The sequence below is a fragment of the Grus americana genome, chromosome 25 (genome assembly GCF_028858705.1).
Source record: "Grus americana isolate bGruAme1 chromosome 25, bGruAme1.mat, whole genome shotgun sequence".
Taxonomy (NCBI): domain Eukaryota; kingdom Metazoa; phylum Chordata; class Aves; order Gruiformes; family Gruidae; genus Grus; species Grus americana.
In genome coordinates this window covers 6,327,486-6,353,368 of record NC_072876.1, presented here as the reverse complement: position 1 = coordinate 6,353,368, position 25,883 = coordinate 6,327,486, and the positions used below count along the sequence as shown (strand labels likewise).

Genomic DNA, 25,883 nt, shown 5'->3' with positions numbered 1-25,883 from the left:
ATTTTCTGATAATCTATAAATCTGCTGATCACATGTAGCCTCTTCATCCTAAGTCTTTTGTAGTGGATGACCCAACATATGGCAGAGAAAAAAAAATGTGAGTAAAAAATAACTGAGCAAAAATGTGCACCTCCTGTGATCACTTCAATTTTGACTGCTTCGATAACTTGGCGAAAGAAGGGGGAGGAGATGGGGAAAAAGAAAAAAAAAATCTGTCCCGAATTAAATTTCATTTCTAGATGATTTTTCAAACAATAAAAACAAAGTAATGAATAGTTGTCGAATGCAAACGGCAACAAAGTAAGAACTACAGTGGAAAGAAAAATAGGAAAAACCTGCATTCTGCCAAAGGCAGAAAAGATTGTAAAAACGTTGTAATAATCCAAGAAAGACTAAATTAACTTGCTTACACATCTACGACTACAGTACTTGAATACAATAGAAAGTAGTGATAGGAGGGACAGCAATAATATGCACAAAGTGGTTACAGATGTCACAGAGAGTGTCAGGTCTGGCATACAGAGTATTTAGTTAAAAAAAAAAAAAAACGTTTTATGAGAGGCAGTTTCATATAACGAAGGCCGCAGCACGCTCTCCCAAAGCTTTAGGATAGGTGCTGAACAGTTACCTCGATTGGCATGCAGAAAACCTATCTGACCAGGCTAAGAAAACATATTCTTAGTGGCCCCCAAATTATGCAAATTTACTTTAATTACCATCTTTTTCCAGTGACACTGCTGCTGAAGATGGAATCTGTTAAAGAAAAATCAAAGCTCTTCTATTCTTTAACTCTTCTCAATTTTAGATTAAAGCACAAGTGGCCACTTCAGAATTCCTCTCCACAGAATGGTTCTGCGGTGTCTAAATAACCTTTTTAGCCGTTTATTTAAAATGGTTCAAAAATCTGCTAGACTTCTCCTGTGGGCTGCGTTCATCCACTCGCAAACCCTAGGACCCGGCAAGACACTTTTGGAAATCCTACACCAAACAAAGGACAATTTGGTCTCCTTCTCCCAACTTGGAAACATCCCTTCCCACCTTCCTCTCACCTTCCTCCCTGACCTTTTCTTCCCCTCTTTCTTCTTTATTTTTCTGCTCAGGTTTTGATAGAAAATTGTGGAATAATCCCGTCTAGCCTTGGTGAGACCAAGTGGCATAGATTCCGGCTTGAAAGAGTATAGACACTATGGTAACATTGACAGCCTTCATTTACATAAAAGAATACTAATTATGTTGTATCATCAACATCTGTGATTCTGCTCACTGCCATATGCGACAGTGTTGGGAATTTAACCCTTGAGGCTCAACAGCATAAGCTGAGATTTCTACGGTGCAACAAAAAACGGGCCTTATAAACACAATTTTCTAGAGACTGATTAAACAGCCGCCAAGCGCAGTCGCTCACCAGCTCTGCAAGGTCTCAGGACACAATATTTTGAAAGAGCACTGAATTTATCCTCAATTTCCCAGAAAAAAGAAACAATGCTGATATGTTGCTAGTTTCAGCTGGGTAACAGGCTACAAGGAAATCAATCACACACCAGATACAGTGCATTAAAGAATCATGTTTAACAATGAAGTAGGCTGTCAGTATATAAATTACAAGCTTTTTGTCAACTGCTTTTGCTTTTCCTGTGCAGGCCAGCAAGATTTCCTGTTTGAAAAAGGAAAGAGATTTTAACAACGTTGGTCAGTTAACAAAGCAGCTTTGTTACACCTCAATTCAGTAATTCTCAGCACAAAAGCATCTTTGATACTGCCCGTGATGTTCCCCACCTGTTTCTCTTTAGGTATCTACAGATACTTCCCTTGCAAATCCAAGTCCTAATACCACATACACTCGGCTGCTCTGCAAGTTAGAAATAAACTGTGTTTATTTAACCCAAACCACTTCAATGATATGTCTTTTCAACTTCCTCATACAAGATCTGCTTTTCATTGGTGTGGTTTTCGTGTCAAAGCCGGGAAGGCAGAGCAGGCTGCCTGCACAGCCAGCCTGCCGGAGCATCTGCATTGCTCACGACCGCGCAGTGGGTTTGCTTTCCATGCACCTGGCTGCTGCGCGAGCAGAGCTTCTGCCATGCACCATGCTAAAGGATTTCTTCTGCACGTTAAGGACACCCATTACCGACTCGCATTTTTGACCCCTTCCATGAAAAAAAAAAAAAAAATTAAAATTGGCTCTCGCGTTGTGCAGTTTACTACAGGTAGCTGGAGCATCTGCAGGTTCAGCCTTGCTATCAAACAGGCTGCTAAATAAGTCATTGAAAGACATGCACACCACTAAGAACAAAATTTGTTCCTCTCTTTTACATAGGTAAACAAATAGCTTGCCACAACATACTAGCAAGAATAAAAAGAACACATCAACAGGAGAAATTACAAAGCTATGATTAAAGGAAAACACAAAGATGAGTCAGAACCTGTAAACAGTTGCACAAGGGGAAAAACAAACCTTGCAAAGATTACAGGGCTGGAGCTATTTAAGACACTGCAACAACTGAACACAAATTTCTGTGGTTGATGTGACAGCATAGGACAAGCCATGAGCAACACCAGAGTTTAATGACAGGGAATTAACACCTTACATTTTAAGGTCTCGGAAACAAACAGAGCTCTGCTCTTTGCAGTTATAGTGTATCAGGTTTAGTTCTTGGTTTTACAATTTTTTTCCATCAAGGTAGATCTCATTTTAAGAAATATCTATAAACTCATCCCTTCTCACCTACTTTGATCTCTCTTTTTTTTTTTTCCAGCTAAGGGGTGGGGGAAGGAAAAGAGGTGAGGAGGAACAACTTAATTGCTCTGCATGGAGAAGAGGTACCAGAAGTGTGGAGCTGCATTGCAATACAACTCAAGATGAGTTAAAGTTGAAATAAAATAAGGAAATAAAAGGAAAATAAGGACATTAGTTTAGCCAGTAGTGTTCTAGAGACAATTTGAAAAATTCTCACCTTGCCAATCACTTCTAGTATTTAAACACTGGGTCAAACCCTACTTTCTTTTCTTGCATGGCTCATAATCCTGGAAAAACATATGGCAAGATCCTGTAACAGCTTCAAGAACCAAACACAGCAGAAACAATTTGGCTCTTGACCCTAAAAGAGTGTTAAAATAAACCACATGACTTTATTATGTTTCTTTGTACCATTGTTACACATTTGGAAACTGATTAAAGACATCTGTACAGATCTGTTGACACTAGCTACTTTCTTTTTTCTAAATACATGTGCACAAAGCAAAAAGAAAAGTTTAGGGATCAGGAAAGGTGCTAGATGTTTAGCCTTGGAAACTAGATGCCTCTCTCATTTGTCCAAGAGTTGATTCCAGAACAAATAAGAGTCTTCAATACTGATACAAACTCCTTTAGCTGCAGCCTGGAAATCATCTTTAAGGACAGGTGGGAAGCTCAGACTGAATGATTCTTTCATTCATTCACCCCTCTCCCGGGAGTGACAAAAGTGAAACACAGCAGCATTTCACCAGTCCATCGGGAATTGGTACCGCATTAAATAAAACACGTTTGCCTTTTTTTTTTTCCCACCTCATTTTTTCAGAAAAACACCGTAGGAAAAAAGTAATCCTTAGATATTCTTGGTTTCCATCAAAACTACATACCCTACACAAATATACTGTATTTGATCAAATAGGTTTCAGAATCTTGGATGCAAAGAAACAGGCATCTTCCCGTCTTCCCCCCACTAAACATTTTTTTACGTGCAACTCTAGAGTACAATTTCAAGCCTGCTGCAAATACTCAAAAATGCAAAGAGGGAGATATCAGAGAGAATATATAGCTAAAAATTGCATACAACTACTCAAAAACTTTATTCCTCCGACTATTTTAACCTACCCATTTGTGAGAAACCAATTATTCAACCAGATGTCTAATGAAAACATGTAATCTGAGCTGCACGGAAGATGGTGAAAAAAACTTCCTGCTCAAGACATTCATGTTCCTCTGCTAGCAAGAGCCGTCCGTGTACGTACTCACAGCAAAATCCTGGATTTGCTTCTCGAAGCCACCAGCAATGGGACTTTTTCAAACAGAAAAACTCTCGTAATTGATATTCTATTAGAGAAAAGGAATTGCTGCACGAACGAATGATTGTCACCACATCACCTGAGTGGGTATCCTCTGTCCTTACAAAGTCACTGTGCGGTCCAGAACGACTCACTCAGTAACCAGAGCAAGGAAAACACCCAGGAAAACATGCAAGAAGCTCTTTTTGCTTCCCCTTCTCTGAAGAGCCATCAGCTTGCCCAGGCAGGAATGGGTTTCTCCCTTTACTCCTCTAGTTCGAACCCTGCTGGTTTTAGACTTTCAAATTGCATCTCCAAAGAGTAACAACAGCCCTAGAGATTTTTTCAATTCTTCTGAAAGCATATTTTCTTGAAAACTGTCAGCTTTATATCCTACAATTCCTGGATTCTCTCTATCCAGGATGACATGTTATTAAGTTAGTTACAGGCAAATTAACACAGCTGACAAAGAAAAAGGAAAGAAAAAAAAAAAGGAAAATGCATGAGGAAGAGTTACAGATGATTCAGGATTCAGCGTTTCTTTGAAAAGACAAGCAAAGCAATGAATTAAATAGCTACTGTGAATACATGAGAAACCACAATTTCAGACAGACAGGAGACTTGAGCTGTGACAGCAAAAGTGGTCACTGGTCCCACCTCCCTCCTGGCCAGCCCACTCCTCGAGCATCAACCTCCTCACCCTGCCAGAGCCCTGAAACACAGAAATCCTCCACCTCAACCCAAAGTTTACCAAATTCTGAAACATCCCACCCGAGCGTGCCTGGGAGATGGCTGATGTCCTACAGGAGTCATGACAAGCTCAAAGGACTTCAGCTGCTCTCGGTCATTCCGTACAGGAGCTGGAAGACACCCCCCCACCCCACCACACTGTTCAACTCTGAAGCTATAATCACAAGGGAGCTTGACAAAAATGTGACTTTCCTGCCAACTTCCACAGCGAGTTCTGTTTTATTAACTCCTTTAAGTTAATTATAACTATGTCAATGTTAAACTGTTTCTGGGGGCTCACACTGTGCTGGAAAAAATTGCTCTAGGCTCAAACCTGGAACCTCAGGAATCAGTTTTCAAAGAAACATTCAGTCATGGCAAAAAAACCCCAACAAAACAAACCAAAACCAAGAACCCCCAAAGCACTCAAAAGCATGAGGACTGAGAAAATCCTATTTCCTGTACTGGCATCCTCGGTGGGAGTAAACACAACTTCTGCAGGACTTCATTCCCTGAATCACCGTGGGAAGCTAAAGCTGGCGGATATTGGTCCGTATCTGATTTTAGAGTACAATGAAAAGCACAGACACTATGATGTATTAAGTACTATTAGCTTCAAACACTTCATACCCCATAGCAAGAAGAACAAAGCTTCAAGGGGCTCCAATTTGTCCCTAACACCAACTCACCTGCAAAAATTGGTCATCCTCCCTGTGAAGTTCACACAGATTTAGGGGGACAACTGAGAGAAGATAAGCATTTGCTTCATGTTTTGCATCAGCCAACAGATGTAAACATCCCAAATTTTCCAAATCAGAGACGTTAAGATCCCAATACCACAATGCACCGGACAGAAAACCTGCCACACACCAGACAGCTACAAGTAGCAGATATTATATAAAAACAAAAACCAAAGCCCACCATTTCCAGGTACTATCTGTTAACAATCCAACCACCAAGTCAATGAAATTGCTAAAGCTGTGTGAATTCAAATTCAGTGCCCAGGGAATGGAGCCACAGGGAAGAAGCAAGGATGAAAAAACTTCCCTTTTTCCTAAAACTCTGGAATTCTGAGTACTTTAGAAAAAAGTTTTAATGTCTATGAGACTGTTTTAAATATGACTGGCATACTTAAATCTAAGGCCTCATGTAAACTGAAATGTGCTGTTAAGTCACCTATACTGATCGAGAATGAAAAGGAAGTAAAATGTTCCCCAGTCCCCATTCCAGGCTAGTCAATGCCTGGAACAGATAAAATAAACTTATTTTGCTTTTTTTGCCGTCACGTTTATTGTCCTTAGTGAACTGATTTAGCTACGCTACCCAAAACAACCTTTCTGCAGATATACACTCTCTTTAAAAGAAAGGCTTGCTGGCAAAGTCTAAGTAGTTAGAAAAAACACTGAAATCCTTTTGTTTGGTTAGAATAAATTTATGACTAAAACAAAAGACTTCACATTGCCTGCATCCTCAAAGAGCAATAATTCATACTTTATACAGACGAACAAATAGTTGCAAATGTGCATGTGTCTTCTATCCACATTCCTTCCCGATGAAGATCCTCTTAAACTAGAGACAGTCCAGTGTTCACTAGGAACGGATCTGGCAGTTCATGGTTTGAAAATAATCACAGAAAGGCAATGAGAAGGTGAATTTCTTCAGTTCACAAAGCATTTTATTACTCCTTAGAAACTAGCTATTCTATTATTTATACTGCCATTCAAATTCCCCAGTCATACGAGTTTAAACTTGAAAGTTTTTAAAATATAAACTGTTTTAAAGATGAAATATGAATATTCTTATTAAACTAAACTCATGCTGTTTCTTGTGTAGGGTGAGAGATGAATAAAAATAAGTGACTAAAACCTCAGGTAAAGCCCCCAGCTACCTGTATTTTCAATTTTCACCTTTTGGACTTAGCTTTAAGAATAACTTTTCAATATGTAATACAACCAATACTATTTATTCTTTAGGATCACCATAAAACAAACAAAAAAAGAGACATACCCTACAGTTCCCTGAAAATGTGGGAACTTACTATATAATGGACCTGAATGTTAAAAAGCATTATTAAAATGCTATATACTTCTTAGTTCATGGCTTTCTGGAAGTTAATGTTTTTTCATTTATTGCAACACATAAAATCCCCCCCCTCTCCTTTCTTTTCATAGGCTTCTGAGGTTTTATTTTTGCTTTGGCTTTTTGAAGTGTTAATAAGCTGGGAAACACGATATGGATATACTGTATAAAAGAGGGACTCGCCTTACATTAAAACAATTCACAGTATTTCCTCTAGTCCTAGTGAACCAGTCCAAAAGGGAAAGAGTCAACGCAAGTAATTCCACTGGTACTTACATCTGCAGAAGCCTGAAGCAATACATACAATTTGATCAGAATCAAACATGAAAAAATGGTTTGCATTAGAACAGTCTGAAAGTAGATGCTAACTGCCCAATATAAAGTAATCATTTCACTTTATGAGTCAAGCAACCAGCTTTATAGAATTCATGAATTCCCAATGAATTCCATGTCCATAGTTCTGACGACATCAGAGGGTAGCGCCTTCAAGTTTTCTACATGTTTGCCCCCCCCCGAACATCGCTCCCGAGAAACCTCTCTGCCTGAGCAGACAAACTGAACTTTGACAGATGCAAAATTAGTGGCACTGACTCCAAGAGAGCTACCTCAATTTTGGAAATTCAGTTTTTTATGCCCCACCATCCCCAAACTGTTGGGATCCATACCAAAACTGATGTCTTTTTGCTTCCTTTCACGCTTACGACTGCCCAATTAAGCAAGCATTCAAGTTTAGTGAGACTGCTCAAATGGACAGAGTATGTGCTTACGTATTCACGGGTCAGGACCTGTGCACAAGTAAACAAGGCAGTTTAATTAACAAGGTACAAATTAAACAAAACAAGCCATGTTATATTTAAACGTGGCCTAACAAAGCAGGCCATTCTCTTAATGTCCCCCATACTTTACCTTATTATTCCTTTTAATCATGGCTTACCACAGCACAGCCAAAAAGCTACATTTTTTTCAGAATGCAAAAAGCATTATTTCTTTCGGCCACGCTCTTTAAACAGTATTTTTTACCTTCAGTGTATATCCCATTTATTTATCACCAATTGTCACGTAAACAATACATTCAGAGTTGAGGTTCAGACATTACACATTAAAAATATTAAAACCCACACACTCAAACTTTGATAGGGAAAATTCTACTCAGTTTCCATCCACCTTCACAATAACATCAACAAAATTAAACATAACTTTCCACTGCTGGCAAAGAGCTTCATTAGCAACGTCAGAACCAGTTGCGTTTTGACCTACAGTACCTTGCTCCATTCCCCCCATCATTTGCAAAACCTGATTACTTTGGTATCAAAAGACAGGCAATTTGAATAAAACAAACCGAACCCAAAGCCCTTCATTGCACAGGTACGAGGTGAAGTTTTCTAGCTCCGGCACATCAGAGAATCCTCTCGCTGCTGCTCACGCACACAGAACTGACGGCTGCAGCAGAGATCAATTTAACAGCCCTGGTATTCAGCAGCAGACTAACAGCCTCTTCGAGAATCTCTTTGTGACAGACACAAAGACGGATTATACCAGAGAGTGAATACTTGGTAAGTTATGGGTAGTCCTCTGCTGTTCTTCCTCCCCCATTTTAATTCATATTCATCTTGGCAAAATCTTAGACAGACTATTAACTAATCTAAAACAACATCACAGCTGATACAACACATAAAGCAATCAGTCAAATGAACATGTCAGTGCCATCTACTGAAGCAATAAAGAACAAGACAACCCCAGCAGGCTGGGGCTTATTATCTTCACAGCCATAATGAATAGGGAAATAGTATTAAATATAAGTACCGTATTCAACAGTCACATTTTGCTACGCTTTAGGCAGGAAAGGTGCCTTCGATGCGTTTGAGGAACAGAGATTACAACAAGACGAAAATACCGAAGGGTTTCGACACACCTCTCCATCATTTTCTCTTCCTTCACTTGCCAATCAACTACTATTAGGTCTTTTAAAACCCCAGGCGAGCGACACAGAACAGTGTAGAAAATTTTCTATGGCCTTTAATAAATGCTGTTAACTGGTAAATGGAGTAAATCAGAGTGACCAATTTATTCAAATGCACCAAGGACTTCTGGTTTTTTATTTGTCTAACCAACAAAAATCAGACAACAACCCAAGATGCTGAACAGTGTTTATACATATAGCATCCATAAGCATGCCCACATCCCTGTACGGGAGGGCGCTGCCGCGTCCTCAGCTCTAGAAGCAGCAAATGATCTGACCCAGCCTTCACTTGGACCACTGGGCTCGACCAAGGTCTTCTCTGTTTTCTTGTCAACAAAGAATTAGACAGAGAGATTTACACATCCTCTTGCTCTGATCAACTGATGTGCCTGTTTTGCGCTTGGGAAAAAAAAATCTATACAGCAAATCCTCCTCTTCCTAGGCGTGCAAAAGGAGATGCGAAGTGCCATTAACGAAATGAAGAAGTGCGTTTTCAGTCTCGACCTTTCCTACATCCAGCCTGCCAGCTGACACACGAGGTCTGAGCCTCTGTTTTCTGGTACATAAGGAACAATTTCCCTTGCTCAAATGCACCTTTTTTTCCCCCAACTTCCTGATGGAATTATTCCTAATTTGCATATTAAGAATCCTGTTCTGGCTGAAATCCTTTTCTATAAATTACAGGCAATATCCGAGTAGTGCCTTTGTCCTCACCACAACACATCGACATAACAGAATGAGGTAGGAAACGGGAACCTGATTTGCAAAATATCAGGTTGTTAATCTTCTTTAAGAATTGAAGATCAACTCAGGCCCGATTCTACAGCATCTGTTATTTTAATAAATTATCTTACTAAGAGGTTAGAGTTCATCACATCAATTTGTCTTGAGATGAAACGACAACAGGACCAGAAAAGAGGGAGAGGTGAATTTGGTTTTGATGTCACAATCTGCTGCCTCAAAAAGCTCTTCCTAAAACCTTCCAATTTTATAATAAACACAATATTGTCTTCCTTATTGACTGCCTCATTTCCCCAATTCCCCCAGAACGGTCGGGCAGCCATGGTTCTGAACCACCCTGAAAAGTTCACAAAAAGAGCAGTGCAAATTTCAACGCAGGATTTTTCAACCACTCGCTATTTTCACTCTCTATCATGACTATTACATTTTCTCAGAATAAACTAACTCTTGTGAGAAGGATCTTCATCCTTGCTCTCATTCAGGTGAATTAACTATTCTTAGTTAAATAGATTTGCTTCTAGTCTTAGTCTGATGACAGATTAACTCACGACTGGTAGGATTATAGACTTACCTCTGGAACTAAATCACTTTTGAATCTGAGTTATAGCTATTAGTTCTTTAAAGCTTAGCTGAACAGCTTTTAGTACCTCCTTTGTATTTTTGAAAGAATGATTAAACATTGTTAAATCCAAGCTAAGGGCTTTTTCTCACAACTCCAGTGAATAAACAGTTAGCTGATTTTGAAAAAAAAAAAAAAAAAGAAAGAACAGCAGAGTTTTACATGTATTTTTGCAGAGTAATTAATACTATTCTAAGTCTAGAATACTTGTCCTTAAAATTAAAACATGTTTTTCATTTTTATGTGGTTTTTAGGCACATAAACCCCCCCGTTGCTCTCCTTGGAGAGAACCAGCTATCCAGACCAACCTGCTCCTCCGTACCCAGCGTGGCACTTCTGTTCCCGTTACGTTCCCCCAGCTACAGGAGACACGACCGGTTCTACAGGCAGGCAGTGATGCTCTCCCATACAGCAACCAGCTAACGACTCCTCTCTACTGAGGACATCGAGCATACATTTAAGCGTGGCTTGTTTTTATATGAAATATGCCAAATATGCCACCTAAAATTTCCATGCCGTCAGCAAACGGTTTCACTATATGCCAACAAAGTAACGTAGAAGGCAGCACCAAGCAGGTATCTAAAGTCATCCTTTCTACGTCCTCCTCCTCCTGACAGTCCCTTTGGCAGCATTAGTAAGGAAAGCGAGGAGCAGTCTTTCCCTATACTTTTGTATCTTGGCAGAGGATGGAGATATTTAGCCATCGCTCTCTCCATCTAATGAAAATGGAGCCAGCCTGGTTCAACGAGCTGCCTTAATTCATTGCTTTTGTCTTCTATGTTTCCATGAGAGGAGGTATGGATGGGACAATGAGGAGAGAAAAAGTTTCCCCTAAGAAGCAAAAATAAAACCACCTTGTAACTACTAAGGAAGGTCACTGGATGGAAGAGCTGGAGGCATCACTCCTCCAAGAGCACAATGCTGAAATTACACAGCTTAGTCGCACCCCGCCAGCCGCAGACTGCACATCTCCTTGGTTTCCCAGCCCAAGCAGCCAACCGCCAATCTGCAGCCCCATCAGACGATGAGTTTTTCTTTTTAAGTAACACACAATCCCAGTTTTGGTTAATTCATCTTTAAGTACCCCTCTGGCTCATACTAAGCCAGCTGCAGTCTCCAAATTAGAACATATCAGTTTTCACTGTTTGTTAATGATTGGAAAAGCCCTAAGCATCCAAAAGCAGACTGTGTTGTCCAGTTCTAGCAACACATCTATAGATACACGCACACGCACAAATATCTAGACATACAGTCTGTTTAAATCACTCCTTAGATCTCTCCCTCAGAAAACCCACCAACTACTGTCATGTATAAAAACCCCACAGTGAACAGAAATGCAAACCCCAATTAGTCAAAAGAGACATTAGCTCCTCGTTTGACTGAGTTACACAAATCCACAGGGGCGGGAGGGGAGGTATTCATGCCAAACTGTATTTGCTAAAGTTTAGTGTGTGAAAAATTATTTGTTCTGATGGACTACAGTTCAATATTTATGCAGATAATGTTCTAGCTAGAAGTCAGCCACAAATCTCTATCATTTTCTTAATACACAAGGCACTTGTTAGTCAGCTGGAACGCATTTAATATACAACGTAATGTGAAATTCTAAACTATCTAAAATTAGTGGGTAAAGTTAGCTTCAGCACCAGGCAAGAGACAAACCGGGTCCCATCACAGTGAAAGAAAGAAAGGATTTAATATAAAATACAGTTTTGCTGTTTGAGTAAAAGGAAAGCTCATTTGTCACAAATTTATTGGAACAGAGTCAGGCTCAGAGACACCGATCCCTTCCAGGAAAGCGGGGAACAAAGCCGCAGCAGTACAGAAACACAAGCCAGCACTGACTGCCCTTCTTAGGACACTCTTTTAGTATTTCAAGCTAAAAGCTACTTATCACTTCATCTGCATACCCACCTAGCCAGGCTGCAAAGACCCTCCTTCCGCACCGTTTTTATTTAAAGTTCAAAACCTTGAATTGTCTTCAGAGGCTTTTCATAGCATGAGAGAGAGGGACAGAATGTAATTATAGGACAGTATTTCTTAATCAAATCTAAGCCGCCCACTGAAAGTGAATGGGAAAATATGGTTGCAAGGCAATGCTTCTCAATCAAGTGGACGGATTTGCCTTTCAGAGTGAATAAGGGAACGGAGCTGTGGTCACCATTCCTTAATCAGCTCAGCTGATGTCCTATAGAAGGTCTCAATGGAGGAACACAGCTGTGGCCCATAACTCTTGACTTGATCTTCCATGGTTTGACTGAAAAGCCTGAAAAGAGCAAAAATGCACTAAAGCTTTTCTCCATTAAAATGGTTCTTTCAAAACCACCACTGGCTTCACCCAGAGGGGGGAAAAAAAAAACCCACGTTTCTTTTTCAGTACGCTTGGTTAGAGGTTGAGTGTTAAAGTGTTAAAGTTTTCAGGATATATACTACACGCTGAGGTATACTATAATAGATCAAACTATTATTTTCTTTTAAAGACGGAGATGAAGCATGTTATTTAGTAATTCCAACCTTCTGTAGGGATTCCTGTGTCTTGAGCATGTGGTTTTTGCTTTGGCTAAAGCACCCTCTTGCATTTCAGTTAGCAAAGTTACAAAACATTGAAAAAGCATCTCCTTAGTCAGGATTTTTTTTTTAAGAGTACATTTGTCAAGACTGACATGTAACATAGGATATATTTTGAATGCACTCATACTAACTTGCAGCTGTCAGATCCGCGTATTCCAGTTTTCTGTCTTCATTTGAAAATGCAGCCGAATTACATGGCCAAGGCAGTGAGACAAGAGAGAGAGTGTGCGCACCGTGGGGAGGAACGAGGGTGTACTGAAAAAAGCTTCTATTTTTCAAATAGCTGCCTATATTTTTCCTCTACTTTCTCAGTAAAGATCTTAAAAGGACAGACTTTTAGGTGAATTACATTAAATTTACCTAATTAAAGGAACTTTTCTAGTGAGCCTTCTTTAAAAAAAAATATCTCAAGGTACACCCCAACAAGTTTGGCATTTTCGGAGAGATTGCATACTAATCTTTGTAATGTATCGGAGGTGTAATAGTTAATGTGCACTCGTTACCATCTTAGAAGCAAAAAGCTAATTAACAACACTTAGCATGAAGCGGACAAGTTTATTTTTTTCTACCTACCTTAAGTCCACTAAAGATACTGACTCACTTCCTAACACTGTAGCAAAAAGTAAAGAGGTTTTTTTTCCCTTCAAAACCAGCAGAATGCAGCGTAATAGAGCGTGCATTTTAATTTGCATTTTCCTCAATACACTATGATCTGAATTACACACAAACAACTAGCTTTAAACCACTTAGAAATTATTTCCCTACGACACTGGCAAAGGACAGAATCTCCGTGTCCATTTTTACCTTCTCTCCCCTCACTCCCACTTTAATCTTTTTTGTTTCAGTGGCGTGTTATAGCTGCTCCGTGGCTCTGCTGCCAGTTACGTGATGAAGCCTGCATGCTGGGGCTGTAATTCAATGGCTCGCAAGCCACATACGACTTAACAGCCTCGCCTGAGCCATCTTTGATCTAAAGTCTAATAAAAACAAAAGTGAAGAGCATTAGCGTTGGTATACACAGAGATATGAAGAAACAACTGAGACGTTCCGATCTATAAATCAGATTTTGAAATGGTAGCGGTTTCTGTTAAACAATTTGTTGAATTTGCTTAGTACACTCCAGAGCAATGATTCGTTAAGGGTTTCATGCTAACGAGGATGGTCTTCCATTCACTGACATTGGGGGGGGGGGCTTTTTTCTATACAACGTACCAGCATCAACTCAACAGCCTGTTCATTGTGGTTAAGTGTTTAGGCAAGGTGAAGTGTTTATACACAGAGCAATTAACAATAGGCTGCTGAGACAAGAACATCTCCCAAGGTTTCATTCCCCAAAGGAAAAAAAAAAAAACCAAAACCAACACAAAACACAACAAAACCAACCCTTCATGAAATATGCAAGATGAAAACCACAAAGGTTGTTAAACAAAGTGAGAAACTCCCAGTGGCTCTCATCTGCTGGAGAGTATTCCTGCAGAAAATAAAGGATTGGGGGGGTCTTTCAGAGCTGTCGCTAGAGCTACCCCACCTTCCCGTTCCCCCATTCGATCTGAATTGCTGCACCCAGTGACAGGCAAAGTTTTCAAACAACTTATCTTAATATCTCTCTATGCATTTCTAACGAATGATTTTAAAGCAAAAACCTTAGTTTTGTTTTGACTCAGAGCTGAAGTCAACTTCAGAAACCCTTTTGCACTTCCCCAAAGCGAAAAATGCACCATGTGAAAGAATTCACACGTACCTTGTAAGACAGAAGCTGAATTTCATAGTATTTCCATTTGTTAGCTATTCCAGATCTATCCACTAACATCTTCTAAGGGCTGAGAAAACACTAAATTTCACTTTACAAGTCCCAGCAGAAGTTCTAAGAAATTTCAGTATAAAAATAGCTAACGAAAGAAAAAAGGCCAATAAAAACAGGATCTTAAAAGACTATTCAGGAATTTATATCACCTTTGCCACTAGAGAAAGTGCTTCTTGTCTCTCCTTCTTAGGCACTGAGACAAAACAATAGCTACTTTAAAAGAAAAAAACCAACCATTATCAAGTAGTGTTCCAGCACTGAAGAAAACAACCTGCAATGTCTGTCTGATGTGGACAGAGAGCTGCAACCACGCAAACACCAAGCGAAGCATTACGATTAGTCGCAAGGAATCCACTGCAGCAAGAAACTGCACTCGAGGCTTTCACACCCAGAAGCAGAGAGGCGATACACCAAGCCAAACGTGCTCCTTTTTTTTTTTTCTCCTCCATCAGCAGTATTCCCGTGATTAACAGCACAACGCACAAAAGATAGATGCTTTGCTGTTCCCTTCGACTTTACCAATCCAAATACTAACCAGACCAAGTGCTGTTTCATTTTGCAAGCCGCAGCACATGAGGCTTATTCACAATTTCTCCATTCTTACAGGCCTCCAGCATGTCTTGTCAACCACAGGGCTTTGTACCACATGCAATCTGAATCTCCGCAGGAACTGCGGTGACAGATTCTTTACTAACGATCTTTGGACACACAACAGCTAAATAAATCCCCAATTTTGACTTACTAGCTGTAACAGTCTATAAACCGTTGCATATGTGACTGTTGTTAAGCCCTGCTCCTGAATAAGCAAAATTCTTTGTAACAAACAGAACTTGCACAAGACCAAGAACTATTCCAGACCTGAAAAGCTGCCAACTTCAAAACGCCCTTTTCACTTGAAGTCAGCTCACATTAATAGGAAGAATGATTAGGGGAAAAATAAACAAGCGTTTACCGTTTGCAGCCTCGTGTTTGAAAGCACACCCAGCTCAGAGACATCAAATGCTGCTCACGTTTGGCACATAATTTTCAAATATTTGCACCTAGAATATTTTCAAAGCAATTAAAAACAACAGCAAATGCTTTTGTTGCCCTCTCCTTTTTCTTTCGTTTTTTTTTTTTTTTAACATCACACCAACTCATTTGACGACTGTAAAACAACAGCAACCCCCAAGCGTAGCTGCCAAAGGCAGCGCAGCAGAAATTCAGCGCAAACCCCAGCGCTGCGTTTACTGCCGGCTGTAGACAGGGTGCAACTCCAACCACTTCTGCTGGACTGACGCTCGTTTAATCCGAGGGCAAGTTTAATCCACTGCGTTCACACACACACAGAGTTTTTATATTTTCAATTCCACCGATTTACCTGCTCCCATCCTCCCGGCTCCCGCAGCTTTCTCCTGTCCTCGCTCTCACACCCCAGCCGCGCGTTTCCTTTTCTCGAGCAGCAGTTCAGATCTCGTCTCCACCAACAGCTCCCTTCCTCCCCCTCCCCGACACCTTATTTTTGCTTCCAGTCCCACCTCCCTATCATCCCTTTTAATCTGGTCCCTACTTTTTGCCTCGCCTTCGCACGAGAACGATTGATACTACTTCAGGAGAAGCTCCCGCTGAAGTCAATTAAGAGTTTTGCCTGGGCTAAGCAATCAGCAGCGCCTATCGCATCTTTCACCGCACGCTCCTCAGGTTCCAGCAAGCACCTTTTTTGAAGCAGCAGTATATAAAAGGACCAAATTTTGCAATATTTCACACGAGACGAGCTCAGCGACTTCAAGAGCTCGCAGCATCTTTCCCTCATTAGAAGTACAAGTGTAGCTCTGAAAAGTAAAGATGCTTTTTTCCCCCCCCATTCTATATTTCAAAATAACCGGGTGTTTTCATCACGTCTGTCAATATTCTCCCGCTGACTGTACCTGGAGATCAGGAGCTGTTTTGACACACAGATCCTGCTTCTTCCTACGTACAACTGCACGTAACACAATTAGCAGGCACGTTTCCTAAAATTAGCAGCTTTTCTAAAATTGACTCCTGTTTGTAGGGGCTCACGCGCATAAGCAGTTATTTTCTTTGGTTATCTGAGCATTCGCGGGAGAGGATATAAATTGCTGCCACCCCCTCTGCTTCAAATTATGTTTAAAACGGGATTTTAAAGCCTGCTTTGCTCCCCGGGGCAGACGCTCGCCATGGGGACACCTAAACCCAAGATGCCCCCAGCCCCCCCGTTATTAACTTGTGCTGTTCACCTTTGCGGTGGGTGGGGAAGACACAAAACCCACAGCTTTTTTTTTTTTTTAAATAAATACGAATCCGCACCGATTTTCTCCATTTTCGTGCCCTCTCCCCCCTCCACCCCCCCCCCCGCCCGAGAACAGCATGGAGGTTAACGGGGCAGTTTTTTGAGGCGCTCTCCCCCTCCCCGCCAGCAGCAAGGCCACGACCCGCGGCACCCACACACCCACCCGCGGCGGGACGCGACCCCCGGCGCTGTGTCCAACCCCCCCCGCGGCCGGCGGGGGCCGGTAGAGCCCCCGGTGAGGGCCCCGCCGGGAGGGGCCGGTCCCGGTGGGGGGTGAGGGAAGGGGCGGGGGGGGGGGGGGGGGAGCTCCCGCTGCCCCCGCGCCTCAACAAAGGGAAAGTTGCGGAGCCGCCGAGGCCGGCGCGGGGCTCCCGCCCGCAGACAAAGGCGGCAGCGCCGGGGCCAGGGGGGGGAACGGGGTCTGCCTCAGCCCCCCCTGCACCCCCCAACCGCAGCGGAGGGGGGGGCCTTTCGGGGAGGGGGGGGGAAACACCAAGGACCCCTCAGCCCCCTCCTCACGGCGGGGTGCCACCCCCCCCCCAGCTCCCTCCTCGCCCCCCCCTCCGCCCTCAGGGGGGGTCGCGGCCTCCGCCCCCCCCCAACGGCCCCTTTATTTACCGCCATCATCAGCACGCGCGAGCTGTCACCCAGCGCGAGACACCCCAACCGCCGTCGGCCACGCCCTCTCCCCGCCCATTGGCCGCCCGCCGCGCCCCGCCCCGCCTCGCCGTTGGCTGGAGAGCACGCCACACAGCGTTCTTGCCCTCCCCCTCGCCCCGCTCCCTGTTCAGCGCCGCTGCTTACGCCAATTCCGTAGAGAGGAGCCTGGCGGTAACGGCGCGGCTGGCGCACCGACGGACGTCGTTTGCGCAGTCTACGTCGCGGCAGAAAGAGTTCTGGCGGAGCTTACGAGCTCTGCGTAGCCGCTAGGGAGAGCTCTTCAATGGCTTACGGTCGAGTAGCGAGAGGGCAGCGCCGAGAGGCGGGGACTGCCCGGGCCCGGCCCCGGACGGTGACGTACCGGGCTTTGTGAATCCCAAGCTGAAGTTCGGTTGAGTCACAGGAGGGTAAATAAGGATGTTTCGGAGACAAAGAGACTCTTAAAGGGGCAGCGCGGGAGGTGGCGCGTTCCCGCGGGGCCCCTGAAGTGGCTGTGTGGGGTGGGAAATACCCCACAGGGGCCCTGAGGTGACGGGGACCTGAGGTGACAGAGGTGAGCACCCCACAGGGGCCCTGAGGTGACGGGGACCTGAGGTGACAGGGGTGAGCACCCCACAGGGGCCCTGAGGTGACAGGGACCTGAGGTGATGGGGGTGAGCACCCCACAGGGGCCCTGAGGTGACAGGGACCCTGAGGTGACGGGGGTGGGCACCCCACAGGGCCGCAGACAGCACTGACTGCAGACAGAAAAGGGCCCGCGAGCCATACTGGCCATTGCCAGAGGTCACTCGAAGGCCCCTAGGTCACACGCTCGTCACCACAGTGCAGGAGCCAGGAGGGGATGGAAACACGTTTTGTCAGAGACAAAGGGACGTCAGCACTGAGGCCCGGGGAGAAGCCTGTCCGCAGCAACGGACAGCCATGCCATTGGTACCCACTGGGACAACTCAGTGTTTCTGCAGCCTGCAGGACGTACCGTCGGGGACCTGCCAGGGAGCGGTGAGTCTTGCTCTCTGGGCAGCACTGAGCCGGGGCAACGCTGCAAGCAAGCAGTCATGGATCGTGCAGCACTGATGACATGAAGCACAGGTCAGCAGCTTCACAGACACAATTCCTTTGCACAGGGACAAAGTGTATTCCCCCCACTTCCATCTTCTCCCAGTAAGTTTTGAGACAAAGCCCTGCAATTTACTGCGACAGGTGGGGAGCCTGCTTTCTTCTGCCATGCACAAAGACACTCCACAGCCTTGTGGTCTCCTTGTGAGCTCCTTCACCAGCCAGCCCTCCCACAAATTCCACTTTGTTGTCCTTTCTCTACACCTTCCATTTTTGACCAGTGCCTGGTCTGTTTTGAACCCATAACACCGAAATCCACAGTCACACACCTCTCGACTCTTCAACAGCTCCCCACTGCAATGAGCCTTCAGTCTGTAATGTCTGCTAAGAATTAAAACTGAAGATTAACAAGGCCCTTACGTCCTCACTCTCTTTGTAAAGCTTAGCAGGGTGCAGCTGCTATGTAAGTACTTCCTCATAAAAAATGCCACAGCACAAAACAGAACAAAAGCCTGCAGTATCCCCAGGGTGGCAGCGAGACTTGGACTCTCTCTCTGCCACTGAAGCATTGGTGACCCTGGAAACATCACCCAGCTAGGAGAGGGAAGCTATAACCATGCAAGGGTGAGACCCACATTCCCAAGATACCCAGTCCCCTCTAAGTCAGGCTTCAACTCACGGAAAACAACCACCCTGCCAGTGATTTTGAGAGGTGCAGAAGCAGAAAAAAGGATCCACAGTGGTACAGGACTAGAGCTTGGCCACCCTCTCCTTCTAGAGCTTGCAATCTCTGAGAAAACACCGGGGAGCAACAGGAAAACAACCTTCCAGACCATGCCTTGACAGGCAAAATTAGGGTGGTTTTCAATTACACTGGCTCAATCCATTAATGTAACACAATTGAATGCCCCCTGAAGACTTGTTAAGATGCAGACTAGCATGTTCGAAGCCACGTTAACCTGCCACATTGATGCTGGGGCAGGGGGAGGGGGGCAGAATGAGGAGGATTACTGCAGCTATTAAGATTGAAAAACAGTAATTTTGTCCATCAAGAGAGTAAAAAGCCCCAGAGTAACAGCAGCCCCTCGTGTGGGGCAGCTGATCCCCTTGTTCACAGAACGCAGTTACAGCAATAGACTTTTTTGCTAAGACGTAAAGGGCTAAATCCTACCCATCCTTACACACGTGGAAACCTACTGACGTCAATGGCTGTAATGGTGTAATTGAAGGCAGAATGTAGCTCAAGGGGTCCCATTTTATTACTCTAGGAACAGTACAATGTATTAATAAGAGCACAGAAGTCCCCAGAGATTCCCGCACACATTTTATGTTTTTAAGACATGTGACCAGAGTTCTGACATCTCTGGTTACAGAACACATCTTTTGGGAATTAATAAAGCATTAGGAACATTCAGCATGACTAATCTGATCATTAAAAGGTTTGGGGTTTGTTTTTTGTGTTGGTTTGTTTTTTTTTTTAACCTTAAGACTTAAAATGGGAAACAGGACAGAAATAACTATCCCTACAAAGGCTACAGTTAGTTTTCCCAAGTTTTCCCAGCCACGCTTAACTACGTGAAACGCAGGTCAGATTCTTACTGAAAATTAATAGTCCCACTGAAGTCAGTGCACATGTCATGAACTTGAGCTAAGAGTTGCAAAAATTCCATATATTCAGCATGTTGGAATTTGTAACACACTTATGGTACATTATGCCATTTATTATGGCTCATTAACCAGATCTTTCTGGACCCAGTGCTGATTAAATTTATTAAGAGCCCGCACTAAAAGCTCTAGGCACTCTAACAGTTAATTGGGTTTACAGGTATAAATGATCATCACAGAGAAGTCATATCTAAATAACTAGTTTTCTACCAGTCAGGAAATCAAGTAACAAACCAGCTTCTTTCCCCCCTCCACTGCTTCAGAAGGAAGAACCTATTTCAGAGAAATCTATTTCTGTTTTACTTGCTCTTCAGACTCTTCAGGACCCATGTATCGGCAAGGAACCAACAATATTTCCCGCAAGCAAGATGCACGCTGCTTTTTCACAAGGAACCCGCTGTCCGTCATAAAAATCTCCCCTCCTAAAACCATCCTTAGACATTCTCTACAACTGTCCTTTACGTCCAGGACATGGGCTGCAGAGCTGGAACCCTGCTACACACACAGTCTCCCGGGAACCATAAAGGAAGTTCAGCGCAAAGGTTGGTGGCTGAACAAGGGTGTTTCCGCGTTTTCTGAGACCAAGCAGGGGGTGGAGCAGGGAGGAGAAGAAAAAAATGACAGCCACAAGCCAGATAGATACCGAACAAGTAAAACCAAGGGGACGGATAGCTCAAAAGGGATCTAATGTCCCTGGTTTTCCTGCTGTAAAAATAAATCACCACTAAAAAAAAATATATTCAAGTGATACCGTATCGTTAAGTCTTATAAAAAATTTTTGGCTCTTATTCCCCAAATCCTTCCTTACTCCAGTAATCTGCTGAAGTCACCAGGATTTCTCAAATGAGAAATGGTGTGCAGGGATAGGACATTTATTACCTACCTTTCAAACAATGAGATAAAGCGGTTGGGATTCTCTTTCAATGCATGAGAGGGCTCCTGCCAGGCTTATTTATTTATTTATCACGAGGCTTCAACAGTATCATCTGAGAGGTAGAAGATTTTAATACTCCCATCAGATATAAAAGATGAAGGCAAGCTAAGAACGTACCCATAATAGGAATGCAAGAATTCCTGTAGATTTTGCCACAGGGAAATTAGTTTGCTTCAGGAGTATAAAGCTCTTGAATCAAATCAAAGATAAAACTCTGCTGAAGAGTTGTCTCCATGCAACAGAAAATTTCAAAAGCTGTAAATAAACAATACAAAACAGCACAACACTGGCTGTGCAGAAAGACTCCATCTCCTCACAAAATACAGCTTTTTATTTTGATGAAAAATAACAAGACACTTTCACGTGGATATCTAGAAAAATAAAAATTAAAAAAATCTCTCACGTAGCTGTCTGCAGTCAAGGAAACTCTGCCCTTGCATGCATTTGGCTGGAATTTCTCCTTTTCCCTTCTGCCAACGAACAGTAATCCCCTGCACGAAGCACTGTACAAAGAACCACCAGAACCACAGGCCTGATCCCAGACACACTCAAAACCACGAGGGACAACAAGAAATACGCATAGCGTTCCAGACCTTTGCTTTGAAACAGGGGAAAGAGATCGAGAAGAAAAAAATAAAAAAAAAACAACCTCAGGCTGCTTCCAGTGCCGCTTTTTGGAGAACTCCTGATGCAGACGGGCAGGCAGACGAGAGGATGCAATCACTCTAAACCGGGCTCCAGGGAGTCCTTTCATCTGATCCCCGCTACAGGCACCTGCTGCTGCTTGCGGATCTTGTTGAACAGCTCCATGTACTGAACCATCGTGTCCGCTGGGCTGTAGATGCTGTCGTGCTTGGTGCCAAACACGGACGGGATGCCGGGAGTGTGGTTCCCCATGAAGCTCTGCATGAACTCGATGAGCAGGCTCCAGCAGTCGTTGGCTATCACGCAGGGACAGTACTCCACCTGGCAACAGAAACCACAGCCCTGAAAGCTCACGGCAGGGGCAATAACCATGCACGAGGCAATGCGCTTTTCTCTCTCTGCCTCACTAGAGAATGCTTTTCATAAAAATATCAGAGAATATTTAGCCTATAACAAGGATGGACAAATATAAATGAACAGGACATGCTGGGAACATGCAAGCAATCCCTTCAAAAGGGAAGGGGAGGTAAAACGTACCCTGTAAGGGCGTTGCTTTTATTAAATCCCCAGTAGTGGAGGTCTTGGGACATTGGTTCAAACGCCTCATTAACTTTACCCCATCCAAAACCGAACTTCATTCCCATGTGCTGGTAGGTCGATGACTTGTGTGGCTGTGACATCTTTCAGGAGTGTACTGGAAAAAGCCTTGGGACTTAAGGACTTGAAATGTTTTACTAAATGTGAGTCTGGTCCCAAATCAGGAGTAGGTCCTAACCCTGAAAAAACTACTAAACTAAAACAGAAGCAGCCAGACCGCCTGGCAAATCTGGTCCTGAATTCAAGTTTAGGGTAAAACAAGCTTCTGTTTAACCCCAGGTCAATAGCAACGCTGATGCTACAACATCTGTGTTTATTGCAGCGAAGAAATAAGCTATTTCTCAATCCTCATCCTGCTGGCTAAGAACACCTGCCTGAGTAGATGCAGCATGATTATTAATTGTAGATCAGATAATAGGATTTGCCTGTTTAGAAAAGCTTAAGCTCTGATTCTGAAGGATTTTTAAGCATCTAATTCTCAGCTATCTTGAAGACTGTTAGGCACCAACATATCTACGTGTCTGGGGTCTGACCTATTCTGCTTTGCCCTTCCCGTAGCAGCACAGCCCAGCTCCTTGTCTTTTCCTGAGGTGGTTTTTAGCCCAGCTGAGGCTTGTCCATGGCTCGTGAGCCTTTGACTCACGCTTGCACTCACCCAACCACCTCCCCAAACGCCCTCCTAATCCTCCCACGCCCCTTCGCGTACGCTGAAGGATCTCCCTTTGAAGTTTGCTTCAGCCCAACCTGCGTTCTGGCCAAGCTGGCAACAGATGCTCTCGAGCCTGATCAGCAGTCACGGCACCGAGCGGAGAGCACGGAAATGGTTTGATGGCAAGCTTCAAGCCCACGGTGCGCCAGTCCCGGTCAGCACGCTGTGGGGTAGGGCTGACACCTGCCAAAAGTTCTCTGGTGAGGAGATGACCATCTCTACGCCACGTGAGCAGGAGGGCCCTGCCTCAGCCCTGCCATCGTCTGCTCGAGAGATGCGGAAAGAAAGCAAAACCCAAATCAGCATGGAATTAGCAGCTGAAGAGGTTGTTCTGTCCCCCTCGGTATGCTTATTAATCTGAAGTGCTGCGCATCAGGACTTTAAGCAGCTTTTTAGTGTGATGGCATCCCTTCAGGGTTTTGTTTATTGACACTTTGATGACAGGCTTTTCCGAGGCTGCAGCTGAGCCCCAAAGCACCTGCCTGAATTAAACCTTCTTGTGAAAGGGAGATAAATACCCTGCCTGCCGCATACGTGAAGCCATCTAGTCCAAACTACCAGCAACGAGCAATACAATCGAGACGCAGGAGGGATAGGGGATTTCTCTCGCTTCCAACATGGGATCTCCCTGTCTGTAGTTTCATTTCATACCCTTCAAAGGCGATTCTTACCTCCACAGATATCCCGCGGGCACTGGGCCCCATTGTAACCGTGCCCACCTTCACCAAGAAGTCACAGTACTGGTAGCGGGTGCCCCGGCTCTCTATCTTGTTCGCCTTGGCATTTTGAAAGAAGCCTTTCAACTTCACCATAAGGATATCAAAGTTGGCATCTGCTATGAGGCAGGGACCGTTTTCAAAGAGAGCAAAGCAGCTGAGGGGATATTCAGAGTTGTGCATCACGTACATCAGCTTGCCTGTCTGCCCTGAAATAAGAGAAATAGCATTTGGGCTGTGAAACCAAGAGTCCTGCGCTTGTATGTGCTTTGAAGAAGCATCTGATTTTTCCCTTTGTTGCTTCAATTCCGGAATCCTTATACTGCTCATACATGCTTTATGTTATCTAGCCGTTCACTGAATAGATTGTTAAAAGGGAAAGTTAAAGTTAAAAGGGAAAAAAGAAAAAATCTTCTGCAGCCCAAGAGGCTCAGATACCAGAGGGTGAGCTGGATGCGAGATCCCCAGCAGACCGGTGGGGGGGGCAGCGAAGAGCACCCACCTCCCACCCCGAATACAAGGCTGGCCATCCGCTGACTGTCCTCCTGCCCACGGTCACGGGGGAAGGCTGGGCTTTGCCTCTCCTCCCACCCACCCACTAGTGCCCCCGGGGGGGATGTGCTGGGACACGCTCTGGAAAACAGGGTGTTCAGACAGGACGCGCCTGGCTTGTACCACGCTTTAAAAGCTGGAAACAATTCTCATTTATCCACATAGGTCAAAAAAAGCCTTTCCACGCGCGTGGCCTTACAAGTTCTGGCTGCAGAAGAAGCGGCAAAAAGCTGAAAATGGATCTGTCTGGGGAAGGCAGCTGAGCAGCCCCGGGGCTGCAGGGGCTCAGTGCTGACCGCTGCAGCCGCAGAGACCGTCGCGACGTTTGCACCAGCGGTTTTAAACGCAGTGAAAATCCGAGCGCTCAGGAGGGGGTAGAGGCGGGAGCGGCCCCCCGGGTGAGCGGGCCACGCCAGGCCTTTCAGCTGCTCTTTCAGGACTGGGGCTCTCCGAGCACATCCCCTGCAAAGAGCGGGGTCACCTCACGCCTCAAAACCCCCCCCCTCCCCGAGCTGCCCCCCACCGCCCCCCCCGGAGCCGGCACCCCTCTCCACCGGCCCTCCAGCTCGCAGGGCGGCTGCCACCGCCTGCCCTCGGAGCCGGGCAGAGCAGACAGATGCTGCCAGGAGATTTGCGCCCGCCCTCTCCAGAGCCAAACGCAGCCTCCAAACGCAACTCGGGCAGAAACAGCGTTTTAAGAAGTTTCACGGAAAAATCTAACCCGACAGCAACGGTACCCGGTACGGCGGCTAAGGCAGGCCAGCGCGGGGGCACGCAGGCAGCGGGGGAAACCAACAGCACAGCCGGGCGTTTGCTCCGGGGCAGCCCCAGCGCACAGCACCGGCCCCACGCCGCCCTTCCCCGGCTGCCCCAGACCCACGTCCAGGGACGGACGCGCCTTCTCCCGCAGGAGAGCGGGGGACCCGCAGCACGCACCTTCCGGTGCGGAAGGCAGCGAGACGGCTGCTCCTTCCCCACGGTGAGAAATCCACCGGCCGCGACCCTCCCGGGACCGGACCCCGCGGCCTCACCCACAGCAGACACCGGTTTCACCAGCAGCCGGCTGGGCGCCACGTTAAGGAGCTCGGCACCGGGAGGAGGGCCGGCTGGGAGCACCCGCCCCCCCGACACGGCCCGGGGCTCTCGGGGCCGGCGCTGACCTTGGCTGCTGATGGTGGAGGCGGCGGTGTGGTAGGTCTCGCAGTCCACGCAGAAGGTGCCCTGCTTCTCGGCCCCCAGCAGCTCCAGCTTCCGCGTCAGGATTTCCACCGTCTGCTGCACGCTCTTCCCCTCCGCCACCGGCACCTGCGCCACGCTGTAACGGGGGGAGGGAGTCAGGGACCCGCCGGCAGCGCACCAGGCCCGACCGGCGGCTTCTCCCGGCTCCCTCCCCGCTGCGGCAGCACCCCCCGGGACGGCTCCGGCCGGCGGGGAGCCCCTGGCCGCGTCCCCCCCGCCCGTACCAGGTGACCCCCATGCTGCACCGCCCGGCGCCGGGACGGAAGCGCCGCCGGAAGGGGCGGGGCGCCGCCG

At 45.3% G+C, this 25,883-nt stretch overlaps 2 protein-coding genes across 5 annotated transcripts in view; both read right to left on the bottom strand.

The window, feature by feature from the left end:
• The window catches only part of USP49 (ubiquitin specific peptidase 49), a 30,663-nt gene extending 8,781 nt beyond the window's left edge, over positions 1 to 21,882 (bottom strand). For 3 of the 4 annotated variants that reach the window (XR_008574131.1, XM_054803491.1, XM_054803494.1), the window contains exon 1: positions 21,781 to 21,882. The gene's annotated coding sequence lies outside the window, so the exon portion shown is untranslated. Of the gene's footprint in view, positions 1 to 17,434; positions 17,476 to 21,780 lie in introns of those variants that run through there. The other variant, XM_054803492.1, reaches the window with a different exon arrangement.
• On the bottom strand, positions 19,761 to 25,877 carry MED20 (mediator complex subunit 20). Its single transcript, XM_054803506.1, has 4 exons — positions 25,814 to 25,877; positions 25,511 to 25,665; positions 23,754 to 24,007; positions 19,761 to 22,097 (listed from the first exon to the last, which is right to left on the bottom strand). The coding sequence occupies exons 1-4, from the start codon at positions 25,825 to 25,827 to the stop codon at positions 21,882 to 21,884; spliced, it is 639 nt and encodes a 212-aa protein (XP_054659481.1). The 5' UTR covers positions 25,828 to 25,877; the 3' UTR covers positions 19,761 to 21,881.
• Between the last annotated feature and the right edge of the window lie 6 nt (positions 25,878 to 25,883).